Genomic DNA, 24,115 nt, shown 5'->3' on the forward strand with positions numbered 1-24,115 from the left:
AAGGCACACACGTTGTGAACTTCAATCAAGACTAAGGAAAATAAAATACAATCTATGTACTTTCTTCTCTGAGGTGAATATATCCGTTGTGTTTATCTCAACATTCAACAAGAAGTTATTGCGTTCACATCTGTCAACTGTCAATCTGACAGTCAACCGGAGTTCCGGTCTGGAGATTTTCTAATTAGTGAATAAAGTAGCCTACACAAATACTTTTTTTCTCTCTCTAGGTATTATATTTCATGTAGTGTTTTTATTCATCTTGATTCCTCACAACTTATGTGCTTTTTCTGGGCGAGTTGGAGTGAACCGCGGCGCTAATCAGCCTAGCCAGTAAAGCAGCCGTGCACAGAAGACCAACGGCCAAGGTCGGCCGTTAAATTGCATCTTTTTTTTCTTCTTTTCTTTACAAACTCTATTGTACACCCCCCAGAACACTTGGGATATACAACACGTGTTGCATGGGATCATTCTGATACTGCATCTTTTTTAAAGCTTGGTATTCACTACCGCAAGTGAAGACGAGAGCAAGCGGGACATTTTTTTGTTTCTCTTTTTGTGGTCCAAAAATGAAAGAATGGACATACTGCATTATAACAACACCAGGGTGAGTAGGCTTAATCATGACTTAATTTTCATTTTAGGGTGAACTATCCCTTTAATATGAATCAAACCACAAAAAAAAAAACATATGAGTGAATGACTTTTGTAGAAACAATTATTAATCAATATTTAATTCATACAATGAAGATTATGCTTTATTTTACATTTGATTATTCAATTTCTGTAGTATTTTTATCCTGGATATTTGGCTACTGTTAGATAGACCATTAAATGTTCAATGTTTATTAGCCTAATTTTTAAATGGCTGACTTCTCTCTTATACTCTGGAAAATAGTTTAGCCGTCTAGCCTAGTTATCTGTTACCGTGGTGAGTTTTACCAGTGCTGTGCTTTTCCCTGATTTATGAATGAATCATATTTGTTTTGCTCTTGATGGTCATGTTGACTGATAGCTGTGCCCACCCACTTTAAAGATGGCTGCTTCACCCCTGTCTGTTATTATATACGGATGTCAATCCCAAACACTGACTGTATGAATATGTCATTGGCATATTGATCAGAGTCCACCGTTGAACTATCTGTGTAGTAGAGTATGGGTGTTTTACAAGAATGGCTTTCAACATTGTTGCTGTTCTGTCTTTCTCAGCTGGAGGGGAGAGTGAAGGATCGACAGTAGCCGTGGATCGGACACAGGCAGGCGGAGGCTCCTTATGGAGAAGGAGCAGGGCAGCGTGGCCTCCAGTGCCAGTGTCACCATCCCCAGCACCACCTCTGCCTCCACCATATCAAACTCCTCCGGCAGACAGCAGGCTGTGCCTCAGATATCAGTCTATGGAGGAATCACGGACAGACAGACCGTTCAGGTAGAAAGAAATCTCAGTCACAGTCAGTCCATTTAAACTTCATATTCCCCATAAATTTGCATTATCCTCTGGCGCCATCTACAGGCTATGTGAGAGTCTCATTCATCATTGTGATGCTCTTCTTTTGTCACATCTGTATTTAGTGATGTTTTTTTTATTAATACAGTATTATTTTAACAAATATAACAATTTTAGTGCAATATAATATACTTATATTCTCCGGTATCCTTGAATATGCTCAGTGATAGTGCAGAACTCTATGCATTAGAGTGAGTCCACAGCTGACCAGCAGTGATTGGCTGCAGATAACAGGACCTCTGATGTCAGCTAAACTTGAACGGTAGTATGGGATACCACCTTTTACAGTCTATGGGTACCACTGAGCACACTGAGCTGGATTTAAGAGAGCTCAACATTTGGTCCCTCACAGGGATAAATCAATTTTCTTTTGGCGATACGTACATTGTTAAACATGTTGATATTGTATAAGAGACTGTGAGACATGTAAGCTTGCTTTTTTAATAAGTAAGTAAGAAAGTAATTTTTTTTAAGAGTATCTATCCCCAATCTGTGTTAAGGAACAAAACTGCATAGTGCTTATTTCTTGAGCAAGTTCAAATTAAGCTCCTTCCTTAACTACACTGCAGAAATGATACAGATACAGATAATATATACAGTATTGTCACACTCTCACACCACATGGACTCTTGTTTTCAATCAGTACTGTTCTTCCTTAGTTAGTTTGTTGTCTCTCCCACACAACACGTGACAAGTATATAAATGAACTAACAATGAGCAATATATTTTTACAGCATTTATTCATTTTTGTGAATGTTAGTTAATAGAAAAACAATTGTTCATGTTAGTTCACATTGCATTAACTAATTTTAGCAGATACAACATTTGTTTTTAGAAATTTTAGTAAATGTTAAAATTAAGGTTTACTATGATTAAAAAGGTTAATAAAGTTCATGCTGACTAATGTAGTCAAAGGGATATTTCATCCCAAAATTTAAATTCTGTCATCATTTACTCACCCTCAAGTTGTTCCAAACCTCTCTGCTGAACACAAAAGAAGATGTTTTGAAGAATATGGGTATCAAACATTTGATGGGCCCGTTTGACTTCCATAGTATGACATTTTTTTTTTACTATGAAAGTCAATGGGGTCTATCAACTGTTTGGTTACTGACATTCTTCACAATAACTTTTGTGTTCAACATAAGAAATTCATACAGGTTTGGAACAACATGTGGGTAAATTATGTCAGAATTGTAATTTTTAGGTGAACTATTAACTACATACTTCTGCAGCATTTATTAATCTTAGTTAATCTTAATCTGACCATGTTTAGCAGCCGCTTTTATCCAGAGTTCATTCTCAGATTGATTGCCCTGAAGACAGTGTGTACAGATCATGTTAGGTGGGATACTTTAGCTCTGAAGGGAATGCAGTCATGCTGTCAGGCTGCTGTGATGGATGGCGGTGACCCCACATGCCATGTCATGCTGGAGCACGGTCGTTCTTTCTGTATTAAACTTAATGTGCTGGTTGCACATGATACAATGAGAAGTGTTTTTCTTTACACCTCTGTGGTGTAAAATACATCATAAATACTGTAATATGTGCCCTAGATGACTTAGAAGACTGGGGAAGAATATTATTCACATGTTGATTTAATTATACCATCTCATCTCATCTCATCTCACTCAGGTCATCCAGCAGGCCTTGAACAGGCAGCCCAGCTCAGCGGCAGCTCAGTATCTACAGCAGATGTATGCAGCTCAACAACAACACCTCATGCTTCAGACCGCAGCACTACAGCAACAGCACCTGAGTCTGGCTGCAGTGCAGCAGGTGGGCATATATGCCATCGACATACACACTGGGCCCCAAAAGCCATTACAAAATATTTGCTTTAATAACAGCAGCATGAACTCCATCAGTTTGTGTAAAACCAAATGATCATGTTTGGATTTCAATGGAAGAATATCTGACCATCTGTACAATTAGTTACATGATCAGTGTCACAAATGTGTCTTATATTTTTCAAAATAGTTCTATTTATTTCAAGGTTCAAATTCGAATTTGAATCAGGCTTTTGGAGCCCACTGTACATCAACAGAAGCTTATTGACAATGCATAATTCATGCTGGTACATTATATTTCCTCAAAATAATTACCTGATCTATCAAACTAATTATTGTCTTGATGTTTGATAAAGTTTTTTTTTTTGTCTCTCTATGAGTTTAATTCGACCAGAAAGAAATAGTTTGTTCAGTGATTTCTCAACATGGTAATCAAACACAGAGGGACTCAAATTGCATGCTTGTGTCAGGTTGTGGTTTACTGTCCGTATATGAAGATAGTCTGGAAGTTGTTCAAATACAATACTGTGTGAAGATAAAGAAATTGGATTAAAGCACATGAGGTCTAATGAAAATTACACATGGCTCTTTACGAATTGTGCAGGGTCATTCATCTTTTGTGACAAGTATTGATGTGGGATTCCTTGCATTGGCCTGAGGCATGTTTTGCAATGTTTAGCAAAAATCTGCTCTGGCAGAGCCACATCCTGTGGATATTTGAGGAACCTAAGAGGAACACGCAACTCTTAACTAAGAAACGATTGATTCATACTTTTGACCAGCATGTCAAGCTTTGCGTCAATTATTTTGTGAAAGGCTTATTGCTGTGAATGAAAGAACTTAAGTCAAACTAAACCATTGCTAAGTGAGCAATTGACAGATAGGTAAAATGAGGGTTTAAACTTGAAGTTAATTTTGATATTTTTAAATCATTAAAACAAACCAATTATTACCACAAACATCTCATAATTCATCAGATATATTGCTAATACTTTTAATTTCGCACCAAAATTATATAATTTCCTTGAGGATGAAACTATTATCCAATACAATAATATTGCAAAAGAATGGAAAGTGAAATTGAGAACACTGATTATAAAACTATAAAATAATTACCAATTTGAACAAGATTTACAAGAAAACATTTTTTTTTTTAATGGAAAAAAGAAGAAATTGGTCATATTAGTTAATAGTAAAATTGTGCTCAAACCAAAAGTAGTGAAATGATAATTGTGATATTTTTGTATATATATATATATTTTTTTTTACTGCTGAACACTAAACGACCCTTGATGGGTACATGCTGTGCACTGAATAGATACCAAATAATGACCTTTTTGTATTTTTAAAGATTAAACCTAATTTGGATATCCACAGAATGGAAATCCCTTTGGGGAGTACAGTAGAGTTGAATGTATTGTGTGGTTGTAGTGTTGAGTGGCAGGCTGTGGGAACGAGGGATCTGTTTCTCTCTCGCTCTCTTGCTCAGTGTTGTTGTTATTGATTAATGAGTGCTGGGTTTGACTTGTGACCTATCCCTGTGTCCTTCCCTCTTTTACCACCCCTCTCTCTCTCTCTCTCTCTCTCTCTCTCTCTCTCTCTCTCTCTCTCTCGCTCTCTCTCTCTCTCCGTCTCTCTCTCTCTCTCTCTCTCTCTCTCTCTCTCCGTCTCTCTCTCTCTCTCTCTCTCTCTCTCTCTCTCTCTCTCTCCGTCTCTCTCTCTCTCTGGCATTCACTCATTCCCCATAGGCTAGTATAGTGGCAGGAAGACAAAGCTGTAATCTGAATGGCACTACATCCCAGCAGACTGTGGCCTCCCAAACCACTGTAAGTATTATTAAAGCTGACATTGATATCTCACTCAACATGTCTGCAGTGCTACAGAAAAAAGGGCAGTGGGTATTACTTACATGTAACCACTTGTTTAATGTACATATTGGTGGCTTCCTTAACTTTTGGCTGAATGTGATAATTCATAATGCTTTGATTAGGAATATGATTTATTATGTTGACAACACAGCTTTCAGAAAATAAAAATTGTTACGATTTTTTCTTTGTTGAAGCAGATCAACCTGGCCACATCCCCAGCGGCGGCTCATTTGATCAGTCGAGCCCAGAGTGGGAGCTCTGTTCCGGTGTGCATTGCCCAACAGGCCGTTCTGCTGGGAAACTCTTCCACACCCACACTCACCGCCAGCCAAGCACAGATGTATTTACGAGCTCAGATGGTAAATCCTCTTACACACGCACAACCACAATTACAAATGTGCTTTCTAAATAAAGACTTTACATAATGCTGATTATAATGAGCATAGATTAAACATAACCCGTTTTATTTGATTAAACATAACCCATTGTTTTATTTTATTTTATTACATTTTTGCTCCAATATGACATACTTTCCTGGAAGATGATGGAATATACAGTATCTCAAGTGAGTTCACCCCTCACATTTCAGCAAACATTTTAATATATCTTCTCAAGGGACAATACTATAGAAATGAAACTTGGATATATTTTAGAGTAGTCAATGTGCTGCTTGTATAGCAGTATTTACTGTCCTCTGAAAATAACTCAATATACAGCCATTATTGTCAAAATAGCTGGCAACAAAAGTGAGTACACCCTATTTTGTTTCGTTTCGGCGAAAAGAGGAGGCGTGTTCCGGCGCAAACGTTCCCTGGTGCTATTTTGCAGTTCCAGAAAACAATTCCGCCACTGACCAGGAAAAACCTAGTCTAAAGTCAGTTGCTCGTGTTATTCATATGGTATTTTAAGGGCGCATGCTTGGCCATAATGTAGCCTTTGCACAACGCGCATACACTTTGATTCTCTCATCTACATAGACGCAGCAGTTTTCATTTTTGCAAATCATACATTATTACAAGGAAAAATATTAACACACAAGGGAAATCATTGTGTCCATGAAGATGTGAAAAAAAAAAAATCTAGCTTACACATTTACCCAAATTATTATACGCCTGTTTAACCGCAGCTAATTTGGGTGGGTTTCTCCCATCCCCAATGTCACTTCTCTGTCTTTTACGGCCCTGACGAGAACGTCGGTCTCCTTGGCTGTGAACCGCTCCTGGCGTGCGCTGGCAAATCCGGCGTTATAATAGCAATCCGCCATGAAACAAGTGCGTCTGCTCTTAAAGGGAATGTGAGATGACACTCTGATTGGTTTATTTCACATTACGCCCAAACCACACCTATGAATAATGAAGCTACTTCAGACCAACCTATTTTAGATTTGCGTCGGGTGCAAGAGGCATTTATCCCGCCGGTATAATAGCAACAGCGCCCGGGATCCGCCCACAAAGTTCAGATCGTTAAAATAGGGCCCATGGTGCTTCTCTACCTTCCGCTTGAGGATGCCCCACAGGTGCTCAATAGGGTTCAGGTCTGGAGACATACACGTTTAAGTGTACTCACTTTTGTTGACTATTTTGACAATAATGGCTGTATATTGAGTTATTTTCAGAGGACAGTAAATATATACTGCTATACAAGCAGCACATTGACTACTCTAAAATATATCCAAGTTTCATTTCTATAGTATTGTCCCTTGAGTAGATATACTAAAATGTTTGCTAAAATGTGAGTTTTTATTTATTTTAAAAAACATATAACAAGGATATTTTTAAATATAACTCTGATTGTGTCTGGCTGAAAGAAGAAAGTTGTATCACCTAGAATATGACTTGAGGGTGAGTAAATTATAGAATAATTTTCATTTTTGGGTGAACTAACCCTTTAATTAAGTAAGCACATGATTTGTTTTCGTGTAGAATTGTGGAGTGGTCCCAATTCAAATTCTATTCTGTATAAACGGATCATTTCAGTTCCCTAATGGCAGCTCTCAGTGTAGTGTTGGTTATAAGCACAGTCAAATGCACATCTACTGGATATTCTTCTCCAAGATTTCCTTATGAATAAATAGTATTTTTCTTGAAATGGAAAAAATAATTGTGTGTGTGTGTGTGTGTGTGTGTGTTGTGTTGTCTTACCATCTTACAACATCGTTTTCATTTGGCCTTGGGTTTTAAATATGGCACAGCTGCAGCTCTTTCAGAAAACCCAATAAGAGTCAGGATGGTGACCAAAATGTTTTCACTGGCACATCGATTCTATTTTCTCTAAAACTCTATTTTCTCTTTTTGGCTGGGAACTGATTAGCAGTAAATGAGCTGTTTGAGATCTGCCAGAATCCGAAATGAAGTCCTTTCAGCACTATAACAGCTGAAATGGCTCAAGTGCTTTTTCTGATGTCAAATTTGATAGCCTTCTATTCGTTATATAAATGTGACTCATACATTCAGATAAAGCAACCATTTCTGGTGTGATTTCCAGGCACAGCAAAATAATCTTGTGCAAGTAGCTAGGAGCCTAGGACGAGCTGTTCCTTTGTCCCCTCAGCTTATCTTCACCCCAACTGCCTCAGTCACAGCAGTTCAGTCAATCAATACGCCGCCCATCAGTGGACAGGTAATCCTAACACACACCAGCCTGACTTACAGCACATCTATATCATATATCATTTTTTGCCACACCAAAATCGCTTGTATCCCTCTCCGCTTAGGTGCAGAACCTGGCTCTCCGTGGCCAGCAGGGGGTGCTCACTTCCTCCCTCTCTCAGTCTCAATTACAGAGCCTAAATGTGAAACAGTCCCCCGGGGCGTCAGCACAGGTTACTTTGACTAGCCAGCAGGTGGCCCGACTGAAGAGTCCTGGAGCGGAGCCGGACCCTCAGGGAGCTGCTGCAAAGGGCTGTCCTGCAGAAACGCCCTTGGAGACTGTGGGAAAAAACAACAAAACCAGTGACCTCACAACACGGGAGCTGAACTTGTGTCCCAATGTGACCTCAGTGGCGGGTCATCCTCTCATCAGCACAGGTAGGCCATCACTGTCCGGTTGCTGTGTCTTAACCAGGGTTATTATAGTTAACTAAAACTGGAGCCATTAAACACATTTTTGTTTCTTGAAACAAATTTACAGAATAAATCCCTCGATGCGCACCAAACACCTTACGTGACTTTGCCAGTGTATGTGATTGGACTAACCAGCGGACCAATTTCATTGCACAGCATCTCAAATGTTGGATTTAAATGCCTGAGCTCAAAATGATTTGGTTTATTTCCCTCCCAAAAGCGTCTCACATGATTGCGTTCCCAAAAACGAGGCATCCGAACGCAAGACAGCATGACCAGATCTATTATTGCGTTCCGTCTGCACGCTCTGAGACGCAAGTCATTTATGATGTAGGAAAAAAGAGCCACAGTTTCTGCCCCGATTGCAGCAATTTCCATTTTTATTGCTGATATTTTGTGCCAATTACCCAGGAAGTGACAGTGTTGTATTATACATGGGATGAAAACGCTGCTTTATGCTTTATTCGCTAGTGATACTAAAATAACACTGGTCTTAACATGCAAGCAGCGAGGGGAGGATCCAGTGAAAGTGTGTACCGTCTAGATTGTCTCACTAATGGAGGAGTGAAAGCAAAGCAACAAGAAAAGCTCAAGTGAGAGGGACATCTGGCCTTGAGCATTAAACAGGGTGTCGGGTTGCTGTGGCAGCAGTCTTGAGGTGCACACTGGGCGGCAGTGCTTCACGATAGCACTCCGGCTTTGTGCGCATATGTGGCTGGTGGGCCCTCAAAAGCCAGGCTTCTCTGAAAGGATATCCTTATCACTGAGACTGATGTTCAGCTTTTTTGGTTCAAAGACACAATTTACCCCTCATGCTAGTAAAGTGATATGCTGGCAATGTGGTCCCTGAATATCTGCCATTCATTTAATAATATAGACTACATTACCAATTTATTAACATTACAGGCTACTGTATGTTATATGTTAATGGTAATCAATTATTGAGTCATTATACCTATGGATGCACGATATATTGGTGCCATGTCAGTTACGTATTAGAAATGTTTTTTCTTATTAAATTAATCAGCAGTTTAACAGTGGATACTTATTTGGACATGCTTATTTTTCCTAGTTGTACATTAAGATTACCTTTGCCGTCATCTAACAGTCACTTAAGTTAATCTTTAAAAACACTCAATTAAAAAAACACTGAGATCAATCAGTTACACCTGAAAAAAACGCATCTTAAAAAACACTGCTCTGTTTCATTCTCTTTTCAAACACAAGAATATGTCCTGTGTAAGCCTTCAGTAGACCACTTCAATCTGATTCAAATGGAAACCACGAGTGGGCTAATGTGTTATTTGTGGGTGTGGGTTTCTATGTATGTGGTAAGGTCCTGACCATTTCCTGTCATGAAAGCTTGACAGAGAGGGTTCAAGCATCAACATACACACAGAACAGCTAGAGACGAAGCCAAAGAAACCACTGGAGCAGTGAGAGGGGTCAGTACTTACTGGCAACACCATCCATCAGTATGTTTTTCTTTACACATTCATTGCTTAACAGAGTTTCATGAACCTACAAATAGCAGTTTAAACTTCACCCGGTTCCAGTAGCTCCTGAATGAAAACCTGTTATTATGGTAATTCTTGGTGGATATACTAAATTTAGAAAGGAAAAATCTATAAAGAGACCAATTGGTAAATGTAAATGGTGTGTTGAATGGCTCACTCTCGCATTGGCCATGTTTTCTCCATAAGGAATTCATTAGACAAGAAAAGCACATAGCCAGGAGCATGAAACTCAAAGTATTCGGACCACAACTGGAGAGAAACCTAAGAAAGACCAGACCTTTTTTGGAGTGACCACTGCAGAATTGAAGTGTTGGGCCTCCATGAAGTGTTTTGATCAAGGTTGAGATTGTGGACCCACACATTCTTTGATCAGCTGTAATGAACAATGGTTATGAGAGTTTTTCCTTCAGAGACCAATAACGTCTGTACATGAGCAGAGACCACCCCCTTCACTTTGGGACTGTAATCAATTGTCAGTCAGAGGAAAAAAGCTTCTGCGCTTTAAAAAAAAAAACTGTTTAGGTGGGAATGTCCTAGACTAGGATTCCTCAAATCTTGCCATTTGACCAGTCGAGTTAGGGTACGTTTACACAACAACGATATGCTTAAAACGGAGGCGTTTTTTTTCCTTTGAGTTTTTCCGTGTACAGACGACGCCATTGTCAAAACGATCCCCAAAATTTTGGATCTGCAAAAACGACTAAAAACTGTGTATTCTGCTGCCTGGTCATTAGATGGCGATGAAACACGGAATATGCATGTGCATGACGTCATCGTTTTCAGAGATTTGCGTTTTTTGTTTTGTTTACAGGCACCCAAAAAGTTGTTGTCGTATAAAAGAATGGCCAAAATGAATACAGTTGAAAACTTGTGTGTTTTTACATTTTTGGTTGATAACTTTGTCGTGTAAACAGCCCGTGGCGAGCAGGACTAGGCAGAGGGCCGTGAGAAAACGACGCAAGGCCGGTGGCGTGATTAATGATGAGCGACACCTGCGCAACGCACCGGAAATTGCCATTTTGGAAAATGGATGGATGGATGATTTAGCTGCGTGCGCCATCTACTGTTCAGACACGGGAATTCATTCGGCGCGACCGTCACAGTGCATTATCGGTATTCTCTTGCCGTTGAGCATACATTGGTTTTACAATCATTATTGCGGTGCATTGTGGGATTGAATGAGTGCCCTCGATAACATCCATTATGGTTTCTGACACCAAAACAAATGTCTGTCCCCTCAAATAGTGCCCTATTTAAGGGTATGGGGGTGGTTTTTGACACTTAAGGGTTACTAGAAAATGACAGACGGGTGAGTTTGATCAGTGTTTGGATTCTTGGAACCCTGCCCTAGACTGATGCTTTTTATGGTTGTGGTTTGTTCGACTTTGGCAGTGATTTTAAGAGGCTATGTCAAGTTCATTCAATTATTTTCACTATTCAGTGTCTTAAATAGGAACCCATCAGAGACTAGAGTATATTTACATAAAATTCCTACATACCTTATATTTCTGTATACATTAGTGAAGTTAAGGAAAATACTATGCGAGTTTGGTCATCATTTCGATACTGTATGTCAGGACAAACGTAAATGGAATTCTTTTTGTTTTTACTAGTGTTTGAAGTACTCAGTATTGAAGCTGGGTAAATGCTATCTCTCAGCACTTATCCCTCAAAGGCCAGGAAGTTTTGCAGACGGTTTCTTTTTCTTTTCTTTTTTGTCATATTGAACTGTGCTGAGAAAGGGCAGCAGTTAATTATTTATCAACACAGGTGGAACTTGAACCAGAATGTGGTCTTCAATGCTCAAAGAAAGCCCTGCATCTGTTGTTGCTATTCTATAAATGCTTTGAACTTAGCAGGATGTTAGGGAGGGTGTGTTAATATGGCATACTATCTAATATTGTGTTCATTTTGAACACAGAACACCACATAAATGATAAAAAACACACTCCCACAACCTCTGAACAGACTCTTTGTTTGCTTGGAGGAATTTGATATCAAGACCATGGCGTCTGATCGCTTGTCTTATCTCAAGTTGTTTCTTTTCTGATAGAAAACATGGCATGAGAATTACATTTTCTTGAGTAATAATGCTCATCAATCTCAACAGTACTCCGTAACACGTTATCATGTAAAATAGAGTGTGAAGTCCAAGTAAAACTGGTCCATCATTGTTCAGCCTGTTAGAACAAAAAGTATGAACATTTTAAAATGACTCACGGCGCATTTAAAGGTCCTGCACAAATTAAGCTGGCATTCCTTAGAGTTACACAGCAGAGGCTGTCAGAGTATGTCTAACTGAAGGTTACTTAGAGCCATCTGATTCATCAAGGTCATAAGGCGCTTCACGAGTGGATGAGTAGAGCTATGCTTTATACACCTTACAGTTGACATTCCAGATCAGAAAGCTGAACTCAGCCAAATGAACCCATTAACCTCAAGTCAGAAAGACAAACCTGCTAGAACAATGAACTCCCCTCCGGGAATCTCACTGGCATCAGATTCAGTATGTAGTGCTATAGTCGACAGTGAGACATTATTCATTTTCACATGGCGTAATTGTATTATGTACGTGCTCTTGGCTACTGAAGTATATGGTAATATAGTTTTCTAAATATAAATAATCATATATATATATATATATATATATACTGTATGTGTGTTGTTAGATTCATTTATTGAGAGGAATTTTCTTATGTACAACAACCAACATTTGCTGTTTAAAGCTTGATTAAATTACCAATTATATGGACAATTTGATGCTGATATTTTTTTTTAACATTTTGCATACTTATTTATCATGCACCATATCTAAGCTCTATAGTGTAGCTGATTTATCATACTGTGAAATGAGTGTCACATCAACCATTAAATATAGTTGTCTTTTGTTATATTTATTCCAGCATATACCCATATCCAGACCCATCAGCTGCTCCAGCAGCACAAGCATCAGTTTGTGATACAGCAGCAGCCTCAGATTCTGCAGAGAGGTCAAGCTCAGCTCTTAGAAGCTGCCATTCATCCTCACACAGTGCAAGCTGTGGCCATTCAGCCTACTCAGCCTCAGCAGTGCCCTATCCCTTTGCTGCCCAAAGTGCCTGTTACCTGCCAACAAGCCACCATCTTCCATTCCACTAGTGTGAGTCAGCAGGCACTTGCCCAGAATGGACAGCCGCCCATGCTGAGCCACAGCAAAGCAGCACCTCTACAGCTTACTGCAGTTAATGTCCAGATCCAGCCAGTTCAAACTCAAGTAAGTGAATTGAACATCATGTAATTTGTTTGTGTCTTTATTTTTTTAATGTATCCTAATTGTATTAGTTTTATTTATTCTCTTCTATTCTGACCTTGTCCTGTTCTGACTTTAATTCCAGCTGGAAGTAGCCACACAGGATGTGTCAGATAAGGACGACCCTGATCCTCTCGAACCGCAGCTGCTATCCATAACAACACAAGTGCCAACCCGGACAGAACAATCCCACTCAGTCAAACAATCTCATCAAAGTCAAGTGACAGAAAACATAGAAGGTACTGATTCATTTATCTTTTGTTTAATTTCCATGACTTTCATTTATTTATTTTGTTGGTTCAAAAAGGGTTAAGGTTGCAAAAAAATAATAATCTTTCAATTTAGCAATATCTCCATGCATTGTTTGTGTTTTGATTTACACAAATATATATGGCTCCCTCTGCTTTCATCCTAATAGTCTGAACATAATCAGTAACTTGGATATATATATTATATTTAGTGCATCAAAGCTGCAATAAAAACAGCTTCTGCAGTTGAAAATCAAGTTTTTGAATAATTTCAAATACCAGGGTGCAGATTATGGGGGTTTGGGGAGTCTAAGTCCTATATATATAAGAGAAGGGAAAATTCATAAACAACCAGCAGTTGTTGTTAAAAGCATGATTAAAAAAACAATCATATAGGTGCAGATATTATGTAGTTATTTATTATGCACTATAGTGTATACTATATATTGTATAGTGTATATACTGTAGCTGATTTATCAGACTGTGTGTTTTTACGAAACTGAAACGAGAATGTCTCACCAACCATTAAATATTGTCAGCTTACACACTTTATTTATTATAGATTTACATATCACAGATATACCACACTGTCAAACACAATATGATTAAACAAAAATATTGAAAAAAGACATGGAATATAATATATATATGGAATACTGGCTGCAAAAGAGAGGAGAAAAGACTTGGTCTAGCAATCTTGGTCTAGCCAGACGCAGAGTGGCTACTACGTCACCACCATCTGTAGGTTTGCCAGTCACAAAAACACAAAGGCCAACCACACGAGCTCTCCCCTCAAGCGGAAGAGTAGATCTGTCACACCCCCAGTGTCTATTGTCCAGTCCAAGCACTTGCGAGAGGCAGGCAGCTTCTGCTATAATTAGGGGCGAGGGTCTGGGCTCCGTTGTTCTTGGTGGGATGTGAGAATAAAGGTGGACACACTCTGGCTGTCTGGCAGGTGTGTTGGAGGCCTAACCTCTCCGACGTTAAATTATGAATGATGATAAACTGCTCTTTTATGAGCATAAATGGCTTGAGGCGCCAGAGCACTTGAATCATAAATCATGTCATATTTTATTGTATCATGCTGATAATTTTGCGTGATATGATCATGGTGCATTCATAAAAGTTTGAAAGTGTATTTTGGTTTAGATGAAACAAATTTAGCGTTTTTTTTATGAGTGAGATTAAAAAGCATACATTTTAATTAGCCATTTTCATGTTAACATATACTGTAGGTGAGTCTCACAGAATTGAGTAAGTTCAAGTTCAGATCAAAGCAACTCAAACAACAAAATCACTGTGGTTATGCCTGATTAATTATTATGTTTCAATAGCTTGCAATAGATGTAATTGTTTCAGACGTCGAGACTGCAGTGCGAGACAAGCTTGGGTTTAGCTTACGATACTTATACTCCATTGTGTTTCAACTCCCAGCTGCTGAGTGTGGGACATGAGTGGTGTTGTATATCTTACGAGCGATAGACTCACTATACATGCCCCCTGTGTTACCCTGAGTCTCCCTTTGTCCCTGAGGAACCCAAGACCCTCTTATCGAAACATTTGTGTCTGCTCTCAATACGAGATAATCTTGCAGTTAATGCAAAAAAGAGCTTTAAAAAAGAGCTAAAAAAAAATTGTCCCAGTTGTATTGGAGGTAAATAATAGTGTAGATCAATTAGTTTTAGAGACAACTTTATTTGCAATATATTTTATTTTCTAATGAGTACCGGTAATTCACGTTTTATTTTTGCATTCATAATGTGGTCGAAACTTCCAGTTCAGATGGACTTTAAAGAGAATTACACTTTAACACTTTTAAGTCCACAAGAACTAGAAGTTTTGACCGACTTTACTTCAGTATCGTGTCAAATATTTAATCTGAAAGTAATTGAGGACGAAGCTTGATTTTAGTGTAGCTCTTCACAATCTCTAGCTTGCAGCACACTGAAGTCATCAGAGAAGAAATGCTATTTCTGAGTGGAAGCAGACTTTGACTAAACATTTTTTTCCCCCTGTGGATTGGCTTGCATGGATTTAACTATTCACCACAAGACCAGTAATGTTCGCTAACAAAGTAAATAAAGTCCATTTTAATTCATGAAAACTTAGTCCGATAAATACATTGCATTCTTTTTAGGCAATGTTACTAGTGTAAAATTATTTTGAGGGTACAAATAATTGGTATAAGTTTATGACCCTGTCTGATTAAACAAATTTTGAATGCAAAATTTGATCTAGACCTGGCTAAATCATTGGGTTACTAGTATCACAATTTGTCTTATATTTGATGAAGCTTACATCATTGATTGTTGCTTTCCTGTTTATTACGGCGAAGCTGGTTGAAAAATTGTATTGTATAAAGCGCTATCTAAAATTGGCTTGTATTCACTATAGCCTATGTTGCCTACTATAAGAAACAGTAGTATGGTATACTTTGTCGAATTACATCATATTAACGAGTTATCTTAGACTTAGAAATAAATGTGGTTGTTTTCCATTTTCAGTCTTTTTTCCTTTTTTTTAACAAAACGTTTGACAGTCCAATCAAGTAAAAATTCAATGAAAGAAATTGTAATCCAAAATAATTCCAGATATTGAATTCATTGAGTTCATTCATCACATTAGAAATGAGACAGTAAAGTCCAGCGTACTGCAAATGTGGCATTCCATGCTGCAAAAATAGTAGTATGCAATTCCAAAGATAGCCATGGAGTAGTAGATGCTCTTTCTCTGCCTACGTGCGCCTGTCATGGAGCCGCTCACGAGTCTTAACCAATCACGAAAGGCCTCTGTGCTAAATATGATCTGCTATTGGACATAATTCCAAGCGTGTGGGACCAATCAGAGCGGCGCAATGTTTCCTATTCAGTTCCTCCATACAAAGGGGATTAGAGAGTGCGGCCCCGTTGCTCACATTGAGGGAATCGGTTAGAACAAACAAATCCACGCACACTAAAAAGTTTGGATCGGTTAATTTGTCGTACTGCCTTGTGTATAACACCAGTGGATTATGGAAGTGTATTCGGAAGCGTTGGAATGCTAAATTCACTTTAGTGTTTTCCTCTTTTGGCGCTTGAAAGTGTAAGTAAAGAGTGCGTGAGCGGAACAAAGGCGTGTGCTGTTGACAATCACCAGGACGCCTGTGCGTGAGCGTTTGTCTGCAGTGTGAAACCCTGCCAAATGTTCGGGATATAAAGTTACAAAGTTGCTCGCTACTTGTTCTGGGACGGTGGGGTGCGAGCTATTGGTCCTTTTAGGTGCCGGAGTGTTGTTTGCATGCGAGTGTTTTGAACCGTTTCGAAGAAGCATGGGAGTAATGCTGCTACTGTCCATGCGTAAATTTGGCAGTTTTTCAAAACGGGTAGTAATAAAAAACTTCTGACTTTTACCTGAACATTGTTCATATCTTAGTACTAGACGCATATCTTTTCATAAATCAGTTTTGTTGTTTGATTTAACCAGACATTACTGGTCAGAAATAAGCAAGTGGTTGCAGGTGAGGTGGAGTGACTTTAATTCACATATGTAGTCCATGCAGAATAACAATGTGAGAAAATAAAATAACGCGAGAGTAGTTTATACATTTAACATGTATAATGATGCAGTGCATGATCTCTAATCTTTCATGCGTTTTATGAAAACACTATGAGACCTATGAGAGTGTTACATGGAATAGCATGAATGAATCGTGATTTATTTTTTTGGTCTGGTTTTCCTTTTCCAGCAATCGTCAGAGCACAGGTTCATAAAACAGTCTAAACTATTCTCCAATAATCAATAACGAATATCAGAAATGCTACAGATAAAGGACACTGTAAATAGGTTTATTGTATGATAGTTTTATCAATACGTACGAAACTAAGTTTTAATAGCATTTCATTAAAACGTGCAGAAACTTATTCATCCAAGAAATGGAAATTCATTTTACCATAGTTTAATAAACGACCCGTTTTTATGAAATTACTATAACACCAAATGTTATTAAAACGCAAAGAACGTAGTAAACTAAACAGTGGTGTATAACGTTACATAATGGCTTTTAAAACAGTTAGAATGTCAGTGCAGTGTGCACGCGATGACGTAAAAAGTCACTTTTGAATGAGCTCTTCTAAAGAACCGATTCGTGAAACATCTAGGATTTGTTATCAGTATTATAGTGTTCCTGATGGATATTGTTGTGCTCATGTTCAGCAGGCAGAGTGAATGTGAAGGCAGGTGTGGGTTCACCTCTAGCCATGACCTCGGGCAGCGGGAACAATGCGCCCACGGTGACCGGCAGCGCTCCGCAAAATGGCGAGAGTAAACCGCCGCCACAGGCGGTAGTAAAGCCCCAGATCCTCACGCATGTCATCGAGGGATTCGTGATTCAGGAGGGAGCTGAGCCTTTTCCCGTGAGTTCTGCTTATTTCAGTCCATCTCGTCCAAACAAGTTTGCTGTACTTGTTTCGGTTTCCCTCATAATAATGGTTTAGTTTAGGATCTTGTACTTAGTAAACAGTGTTTTAACTATATAACGAGATTGCTTGTATGTTTAGACAGATGCCACTTATAAAACTACTTACTTGTCTCTCATAGAAATTATAACTAAAGCTGCTGAAGTAAAAAAAAAAAAAAAACCCTACATATTATCGTTAGTGTAACATTGTACATTTTAAACATGCAGCTACCATGTCATTTTCACTCCTAGTGTTAGAGCCGATTTTGTCATTACACTCATGCCATAATAAAACAGTATGCATGCAAGAAATTGTTAAAAAAAAATACAGAATATATAGAAACAAGTATTTAAAATAAATCAAATTGAAGTCATTTTTATTATTGTTTATTAAACCATTGAACTACTGAACTATTAAGAGGCACACTTCCCTCTAGTGGACAATGTATACCACTGTTCTAACTTGTATCCACATACATTGGTAGAAGTTTTATTATTGAGCAAGCACATATCCCATATACGAGTACATTTGAGCATGCAGCATGTCCTTGTGTAATAAATGGTGTGGGGTTTTTTATGCAACACCTTGTGGATCTATCCAGGTTGAACGTCCGTCCTTGCTGATTGAAAATTTAAAGAAGCAGAAGCAGTCTCAGACCTTTCACAATGCAGACTCTGAGATGGAGGACCTTTCACAGCAAGGTAAAGGGTTACTTTAATGCAGCAACACACTACATGACTTTTGCCTGATTAACAGTCTGGACAAGTCAACGTTAGTTGCTGAAAGTCAGAGCCTGTCTTCAGATTTGAGTTAACAGATTTGACAGAAAATGAAGGAAGACAGAGAAAAACTGATTTTTTTTCCGACTATTTTTTTTCCGACTATGATTCCATCCAGTCGGAGGATATCAAAACGTTTGATATTTTGAGTCGATTTTAGAACACATTGTTTACATTTGTCATGCATCTCCTAGCAACGAGGCACGTTTCTGTGAGTTTGTTGCGTTTGGATCGACTTGAAAGTCTGGTAGTGTGTGATCCTCGGTTGTTTAGTGTAGGATATCCAGTTTTACTCTGTAACCATTTACAAAGTCAGCGAGTGTATGATGCCCAGTGTTTTAAAATTGGTTTAGATTTGAAAAGTCGTGTTGTGTATTCCAGCCTTTAGTCACACACCTGATGGATCACTGATGCTCAGACTCTTGTCCAATCAGCCATAATGTAAACTCTTTTTACAGAGCTGCTGAATAATCAGATCGCCGAGCCAGTGCTGGCATGTGAATTCTGTGGGAATCTAGACTTCGCATTTAACTTCAAAAGATCCAAGCGGTTCTGTTCTACGTTGTGTGCAAAGCGGTATGTGGATCCTTCTGAAGCCCACAAATATTTTTTGATTTTATATAAGCATTTTGTTGCACATGTAAACACTTGATTGAGTGGTTGGTTTACTGGTTTTCTTCTCTTTCAGGTACAATGTTGGATGCACAAAACGAATGGGACTTTTCCCAAGAAAATCAACCTCGGAGAGCCCAAAGAAACCAAAAGCCTCCAACGCCAATCATCAAAACAGCAGCATGGATATCAGGAAACGGGTAATTCCTCTTTCTCCCTCGCTCTCATATTGCAGTGTCCCATTAGGTTTGTCTTTGCAGAAATTTGCTTAATTGTTTCGCTTGTGTTTTCTCATAGAATCCAAGGTCCCGAACAGCCATGGGAGAGTCTCTGTTGTCCCCGCACTCCTCTCATCCATGTCATGGTGATTCCAGCCAGTGCTCAGACATGTCCAGCTACGAAGAGCCTATTTCGCCACTGTCCAACTCCAGCTATGGAACCCAAAGGCTTCCGAGCAAGGAAAGATTCGATCACAGTAGAGATCTCCCTCTCCTCACGCAGCACTTCCTGGCCAGCGACCCCGCCAAGTGGAACGTCGAGGACGTTTATGAATTCATCTGCACTCTGCCAGGTAGCTATCATCATATTCTGTTGCTTTTTGGGTTGCAAATTAGTCGATCAAAAATGTTCTCTTTTGCGCCAGGCTGCCAAGAGATCGCAGAAGAGTTTCGCTCTCAGGAGATCGATGGCCAGGCCTTAATGCTCCTCAAAGAGGATCATCTCATGAGCACCATGAACATCAAACTTGGCCCCGCACTGAAAATCTTTGCCCACATCAGTATGCTCAAGGACTCGTAGCCTTTCCAGCTCCATCCGGTTTGGAAAGGACACTCTAACACCTCTGCACTGGTTTCCTCATCCCATTGTGGCTTTGGGTCCTGGGGATTGCTGCTCCTCAAAACCACAAACTTGTGTACAGTTCTCGTCACAGTTGAACGATTTCATCCCTAAAGCATGATGGCGTGACTTGATTACAAATCTCTTGTGTATTCAGCTGTGCCAGGCCTGGGAGGGGGCGACAATCCATCATGTCAAGAAGACAAGCACAAGTACTTTGCCATTTGTGCAAACAAATGTTCATCGTATGGTAGCATGCAAACAGGTTTACAGTATATTTTCTGTTTTGTACTGGACTTGTGATTTTGTCTGTCATAAAGTGATAGTTCTGGTTCTCGCTGTCACAGCAACATGTGATGTTTGGTTAGCCAAGGAAAATTTTGTACCTTTAGCCTTGCAGTGTGCCATCATTTTTAGGTAGTAAACTGTTCAGGTTTCTTCATCTCACAGGATATTCCTCAGTTCACATAATACATCAGATTTTTATACTCAAATGTGGCATTTTTGACACTAATTCACAGGTATAATGGAAATGGAAACTTTGACTCTCCAAGATGTGCCTAATATTTTCTAAATATCCCAAAGATTAAACACACATCATGCTTTTAGTTCAAGTGAAAACTGTATTTTTCAGGTTTAAGAACTGCTGTTAATACCACTTTACATTTAAGTTCTCAACCCATCTTTGGTTTTATCTGATGAACTGCGATCATTTTTCATAAATCGCTTTATCCCAGCCATCAATGAGTGCACTCGTGTTTGGAAAGCTAGTGCAGCTTGCCTGTATTTTTACATTCATCATTTGATACAATTTCTGTATTTATTGAGAGCAAGTCTCCGATTCTGTTTTATATTTGAAAATAAAACTGAGAAAACATTGAATTTGTCATTGTTTTTCCAAACCTTACAGACCCTCATATCACAAAGCAAGTGGACAAACGGTTGTTTATTTATTTGAACTCAGAAATGTCAAGTGGATAAAATTGACTTTTGGATGATTTCCTAATGCATCAAGTTTTTTTTTTTTTTAAGCTTCCGTTGGCATCGCTGTTCGCAGTATGGCTCAATTTTTTTTTTTTTTTTTTTTTTTACAAATTATAGGTAATTGGAAGGTAATTATAATAAACTTAATTAAACTGAAATAATACAATAAGTTGGCCTACAGACTGAAAGATAGATAAATATAACTATAGATAGACAGGCCTTGGATCACCATGGTCAAAAGGTCGGTCAGAAAAGGAGTTCATAAGAATAACACAGACATGGGGACAAAGACTCCCTGTGCTATACTTCTGGTCACACGAGGCAAGTCCCTTGCAAAGACTGCGTGAAGGTTCTGGGCGTGCTTAGTAAATTATCCTTGTGAAAATGGCAGGTTTCTGGACAATTTAAGAGAAAGAGCAAGTAGATATTCGAGAGAGCACACTGGACAAAGTTTTGAGCGCGCACGCGTAAAATCTGAGCGAGAGCAGAGCCATATTTGAAAGCGCGCGTCAGTAAGTTTTGTGCTAGAGACTGAAGGAAATCCACCTGCGAGCGAAACGGCCTCAAATGAACTGTAAAAACGTGAAGAAAGTCGTGTCTTAAAGCAGCAATTTTTAATTTATTGGTTAAAATGAATGGAGATTATCTCGTGAAAGGCGCTTATAATTGATTACCCATTTTTTTACCCGTCAGACTTGACTCTCTCTCTCTCTGACTGGGCAGTGTGAACATGAGTTATATTTTCATACATTTCTAAATCCAACGGCCAACTTGTTTGTTGGTTTAAATTGGCCTTTATTGTAAAGCATTAGCATTTGGAAGACCCCTTGTTACATTAAAATGTACTGATATAGAAAAGTTATTTTAATAATTGTAACAATATTTCACAATTTTACTGTATTTATGATCAAATAAATGCATCTTTGGTGGCATAAGAAACAAAAAAGTTAAAAACCATTAAAAAAATCGTACAGACCTCAAACTTTTGAATGGTACTGTACCTGTTGATGAAATAAAGAGCCATGGAACCATTGTCACACGAAACCAGCGAAGTCCTCACTGGTGGCAACACTGTAGAAAATGCACACCATCACCCCAGTTTTGTACTTTTATGAATCTTTTTTGTCTTTAATTTATTTACAAGCTTTAAATTTGCTCTAAGTATGAAGAATAACAAGCACTTTAGGTTCAGCGACATCTCCTTAGTGTTTTGTACACGTCACCATCTGCTCATTGACGTTCATTTTGAGCTCTCGTTGTGTGATCCCAGCAGTCCCATGCATGCATAGTTCCTGCCGGATTAAATCGTTCACAAAGAGAAAGCTAAAGCAGAGGAACATTTGGAATGGTTATTGAGATTACAACACTTACTGATGTACTAAACTCAGACCAGGTCTTGTCTGTGCTCAACCCCCCAAAAAATCAACAGTTTAAAAATCACGGAAGTAGTTTAATATTTGTTATTGTCATTATATTAATAATAAAACTATTATTAACATTATTTCTCTATCCACCAATAACTGCTCGCTGTGACTATCTGCAAATGTTAAAGGGGTCATGACATGAGAAACCAAATTTCCCTTGATCTTTTAGTATATAAGAGGTCTTTGTACCATTAAAACGTCCTGCAAGTTTCATAGCTTAAGACGTCCTCCCCATTATAAACGAATCATTTATTTAATCAAGCTCTAAATACAGCTCGTTCTGGATTCATGGTAAGAAGTGACGTCACGGTACGAAGTGACGTACCAGCGTTTGCATATGACCGCCTCCAGGCACAAGACAGTTACGCTTTAAGCGCAAGGCAACTACGCTCATTTCGTATCGTTGTCGCGCCCGCGCGCCGCGCGCCTCACCAAGTGTTCAGTCGACGGACAGCGCGAGTGGGTCTGTGTACAGGGAAATGACGATGCCACAGATGTGCTGTTCCTGGCTGTGGACAAACAACATCTTTGAATACGTTGCGAAAGATCCAGTCGTCAGGGGAAAATGGATGCACTTTATTTTTTGCGGACGTCTCAGTCACGGCAGTGTTAGTTTAAGCGTTTGTAGATACATTTGAAGGATGACCGTTTTGAGAACAAATCCCAAAATGATGCTGGCTTTGCCAGAAAACTGTTGCTCAAAGATAAGTCCTTGCCGACTATTCTGGGCTCAACAACGACGACGCAAACTGCAAGTAATGTGTTTAAAACTTTAAACTACTTTTTAAATACGCTGAATACGCAAATGTTCTGGCTGGGGGCGTTAATAATTGATGCATAGGCACTGACGTTAGCCAATCATAACAGTGGGCGTTAACACTGAACTCTTAAAGGGGAAACCCCCCCAAAACAGGCTGTTTGAATCAGAGGATGAGAAACAGGGTGGGAAAAGGTAATAAATCACTACATTTTAAAAGTTTTTTGTAAAAAAAACTATAGTAATACTATATTTGCACCTAAGGGAACATAATAATAAAATAAAAAAACCCATGTCATGACCCCTTTAAATACCCTTTTGTGAATGCTGTTCTTAAAAAAAAAAAATTATGAGTCTGAACTTGCGTTTCGTTTCATTGTTGCATGTTTGTATTATTAATGTCCTCTTAAAAAGTAACAAAAGGAAAAAATTAAAACCGTAAATGCAACATTTCTATAAATAATACATGTTTTTAGTGCTCCAGCAAACGTAAGTCGTCATAGGGTCGCTCCATGTCAGTGAACCGTACCATTCGAAATCTTGCTGCACTCCATCCATCCTGATGCATAATGTGTTGCTTGTTATGTTACATTTTTATTTGATGCAGTTTATTGTTTCAGTGACTATTGTCTCTTCAGCGCTAGTTGGCAAATGTGTCCGTTTGTCCCCTGGTCAATTGTCCTCTGACTCCTCCTCTGCCTCGCGCAGCCACGTGAAGAATGCTGTGACTGACTTCAGGGCAACACCCTTGCCGTGCTGTTCTGCAGGGTCTTTACTGACCTCCCACTTATTGAACGCGTCTTCAGATATCACATCCTCATCGTACAAACAGTCAAAGAACATCCGGAGCAAATCTGTAAAAATAATAATATTATATGTTAGTTTAATCGCTCAAAGTATCAAAATTAAACTTAAATATATATTTTTTTAAATAAATAAAATGAAAAAAAAAAATTATCAGTTAGTTTTTATTCTGGAAGCTCATAAAAATAAGTATAAACATTTTTT

At 38.7% G+C, this 24,115-nt stretch overlaps 2 protein-coding genes across 17 annotated transcripts in view; one reads left to right on the forward strand and one right to left on the reverse strand.

Annotated features, from left to right (window-relative positions):
• phc2a (polyhomeotic homolog 2a) overlaps positions 1 to 20,974 on the forward strand; it is a 35,486-nt gene extending 14,512 nt beyond the window's left edge. The window contains exons 3-17 of one of the 15 annotated variants that reach the window (XM_079588926.1): positions 1,210 to 1,426; positions 3,140 to 3,283; positions 5,043 to 5,120; positions 5,357 to 5,521; positions 5,704 to 5,727; positions 7,647 to 7,781; positions 7,876 to 8,188; positions 12,645 to 12,994; positions 13,116 to 13,269; positions 17,470 to 17,669; positions 18,316 to 18,415; positions 18,952 to 19,069; positions 19,182 to 19,305; positions 19,403 to 19,676; positions 19,749 to 20,822. In XM_079588926.1, coding sequence (XP_079445052.1) covers positions 1,274 to 1,426; positions 3,140 to 3,283; positions 5,043 to 5,120; positions 5,357 to 5,521; positions 5,704 to 5,727; positions 7,647 to 7,781; positions 7,876 to 8,188; positions 12,645 to 12,994; positions 13,116 to 13,269; positions 17,470 to 17,669; positions 18,316 to 18,415; positions 18,952 to 19,069; positions 19,182 to 19,305; positions 19,403 to 19,676; positions 19,749 to 19,903 — 2,487 coding nt within the window. In that variant the 5' untranslated portion in view covers positions 1,210 to 1,273 and the 3' untranslated portion in view covers positions 19,904 to 20,822. Of the gene's footprint in view, positions 1 to 1,209; positions 1,427 to 3,139; positions 3,284 to 5,042; positions 5,121 to 5,356; positions 5,522 to 5,703; positions 5,728 to 6,708; positions 7,782 to 7,875; positions 8,189 to 12,644; positions 12,995 to 13,115; positions 13,270 to 16,105; positions 16,360 to 17,469; positions 17,670 to 18,315; positions 18,416 to 18,951; positions 19,070 to 19,181; positions 19,306 to 19,402; positions 19,677 to 19,748 lie in introns of those variants that run through there. The other 14 variants (XM_079588934.1, XM_079588939.1, XM_079588933.1 and 11 more) reach the window with 14 other exon arrangements.
• A 59-nt stretch (positions 20,975 to 21,033) lies between these two features.
• Positions 21,034 to 24,115, reverse strand: part of eif4g3b (eukaryotic translation initiation factor 4 gamma, 3b) — a 57,640-nt gene continuing 54,558 nt past the window's right edge. For both annotated transcript variants that reach the window (XM_079589027.1, XM_079589026.1), the window contains exon 34: positions 21,034 to 23,961. In XM_079589027.1, coding sequence (XP_079445153.1) covers positions 23,780 to 23,961 — 182 coding nt within the window. In that variant the 3' untranslated portion in view covers positions 21,034 to 23,779. The remainder of the gene's footprint in view (positions 23,962 to 24,115) is intronic.

Source organism: Phoxinus phoxinus, assembly GCF_949152265.1.
Source record: "Phoxinus phoxinus genome assembly, chromosome: 18".
Lineage (NCBI taxonomy): Eukaryota > Metazoa > Chordata > Actinopteri > Cypriniformes > Leuciscidae > Phoxinus > Phoxinus phoxinus.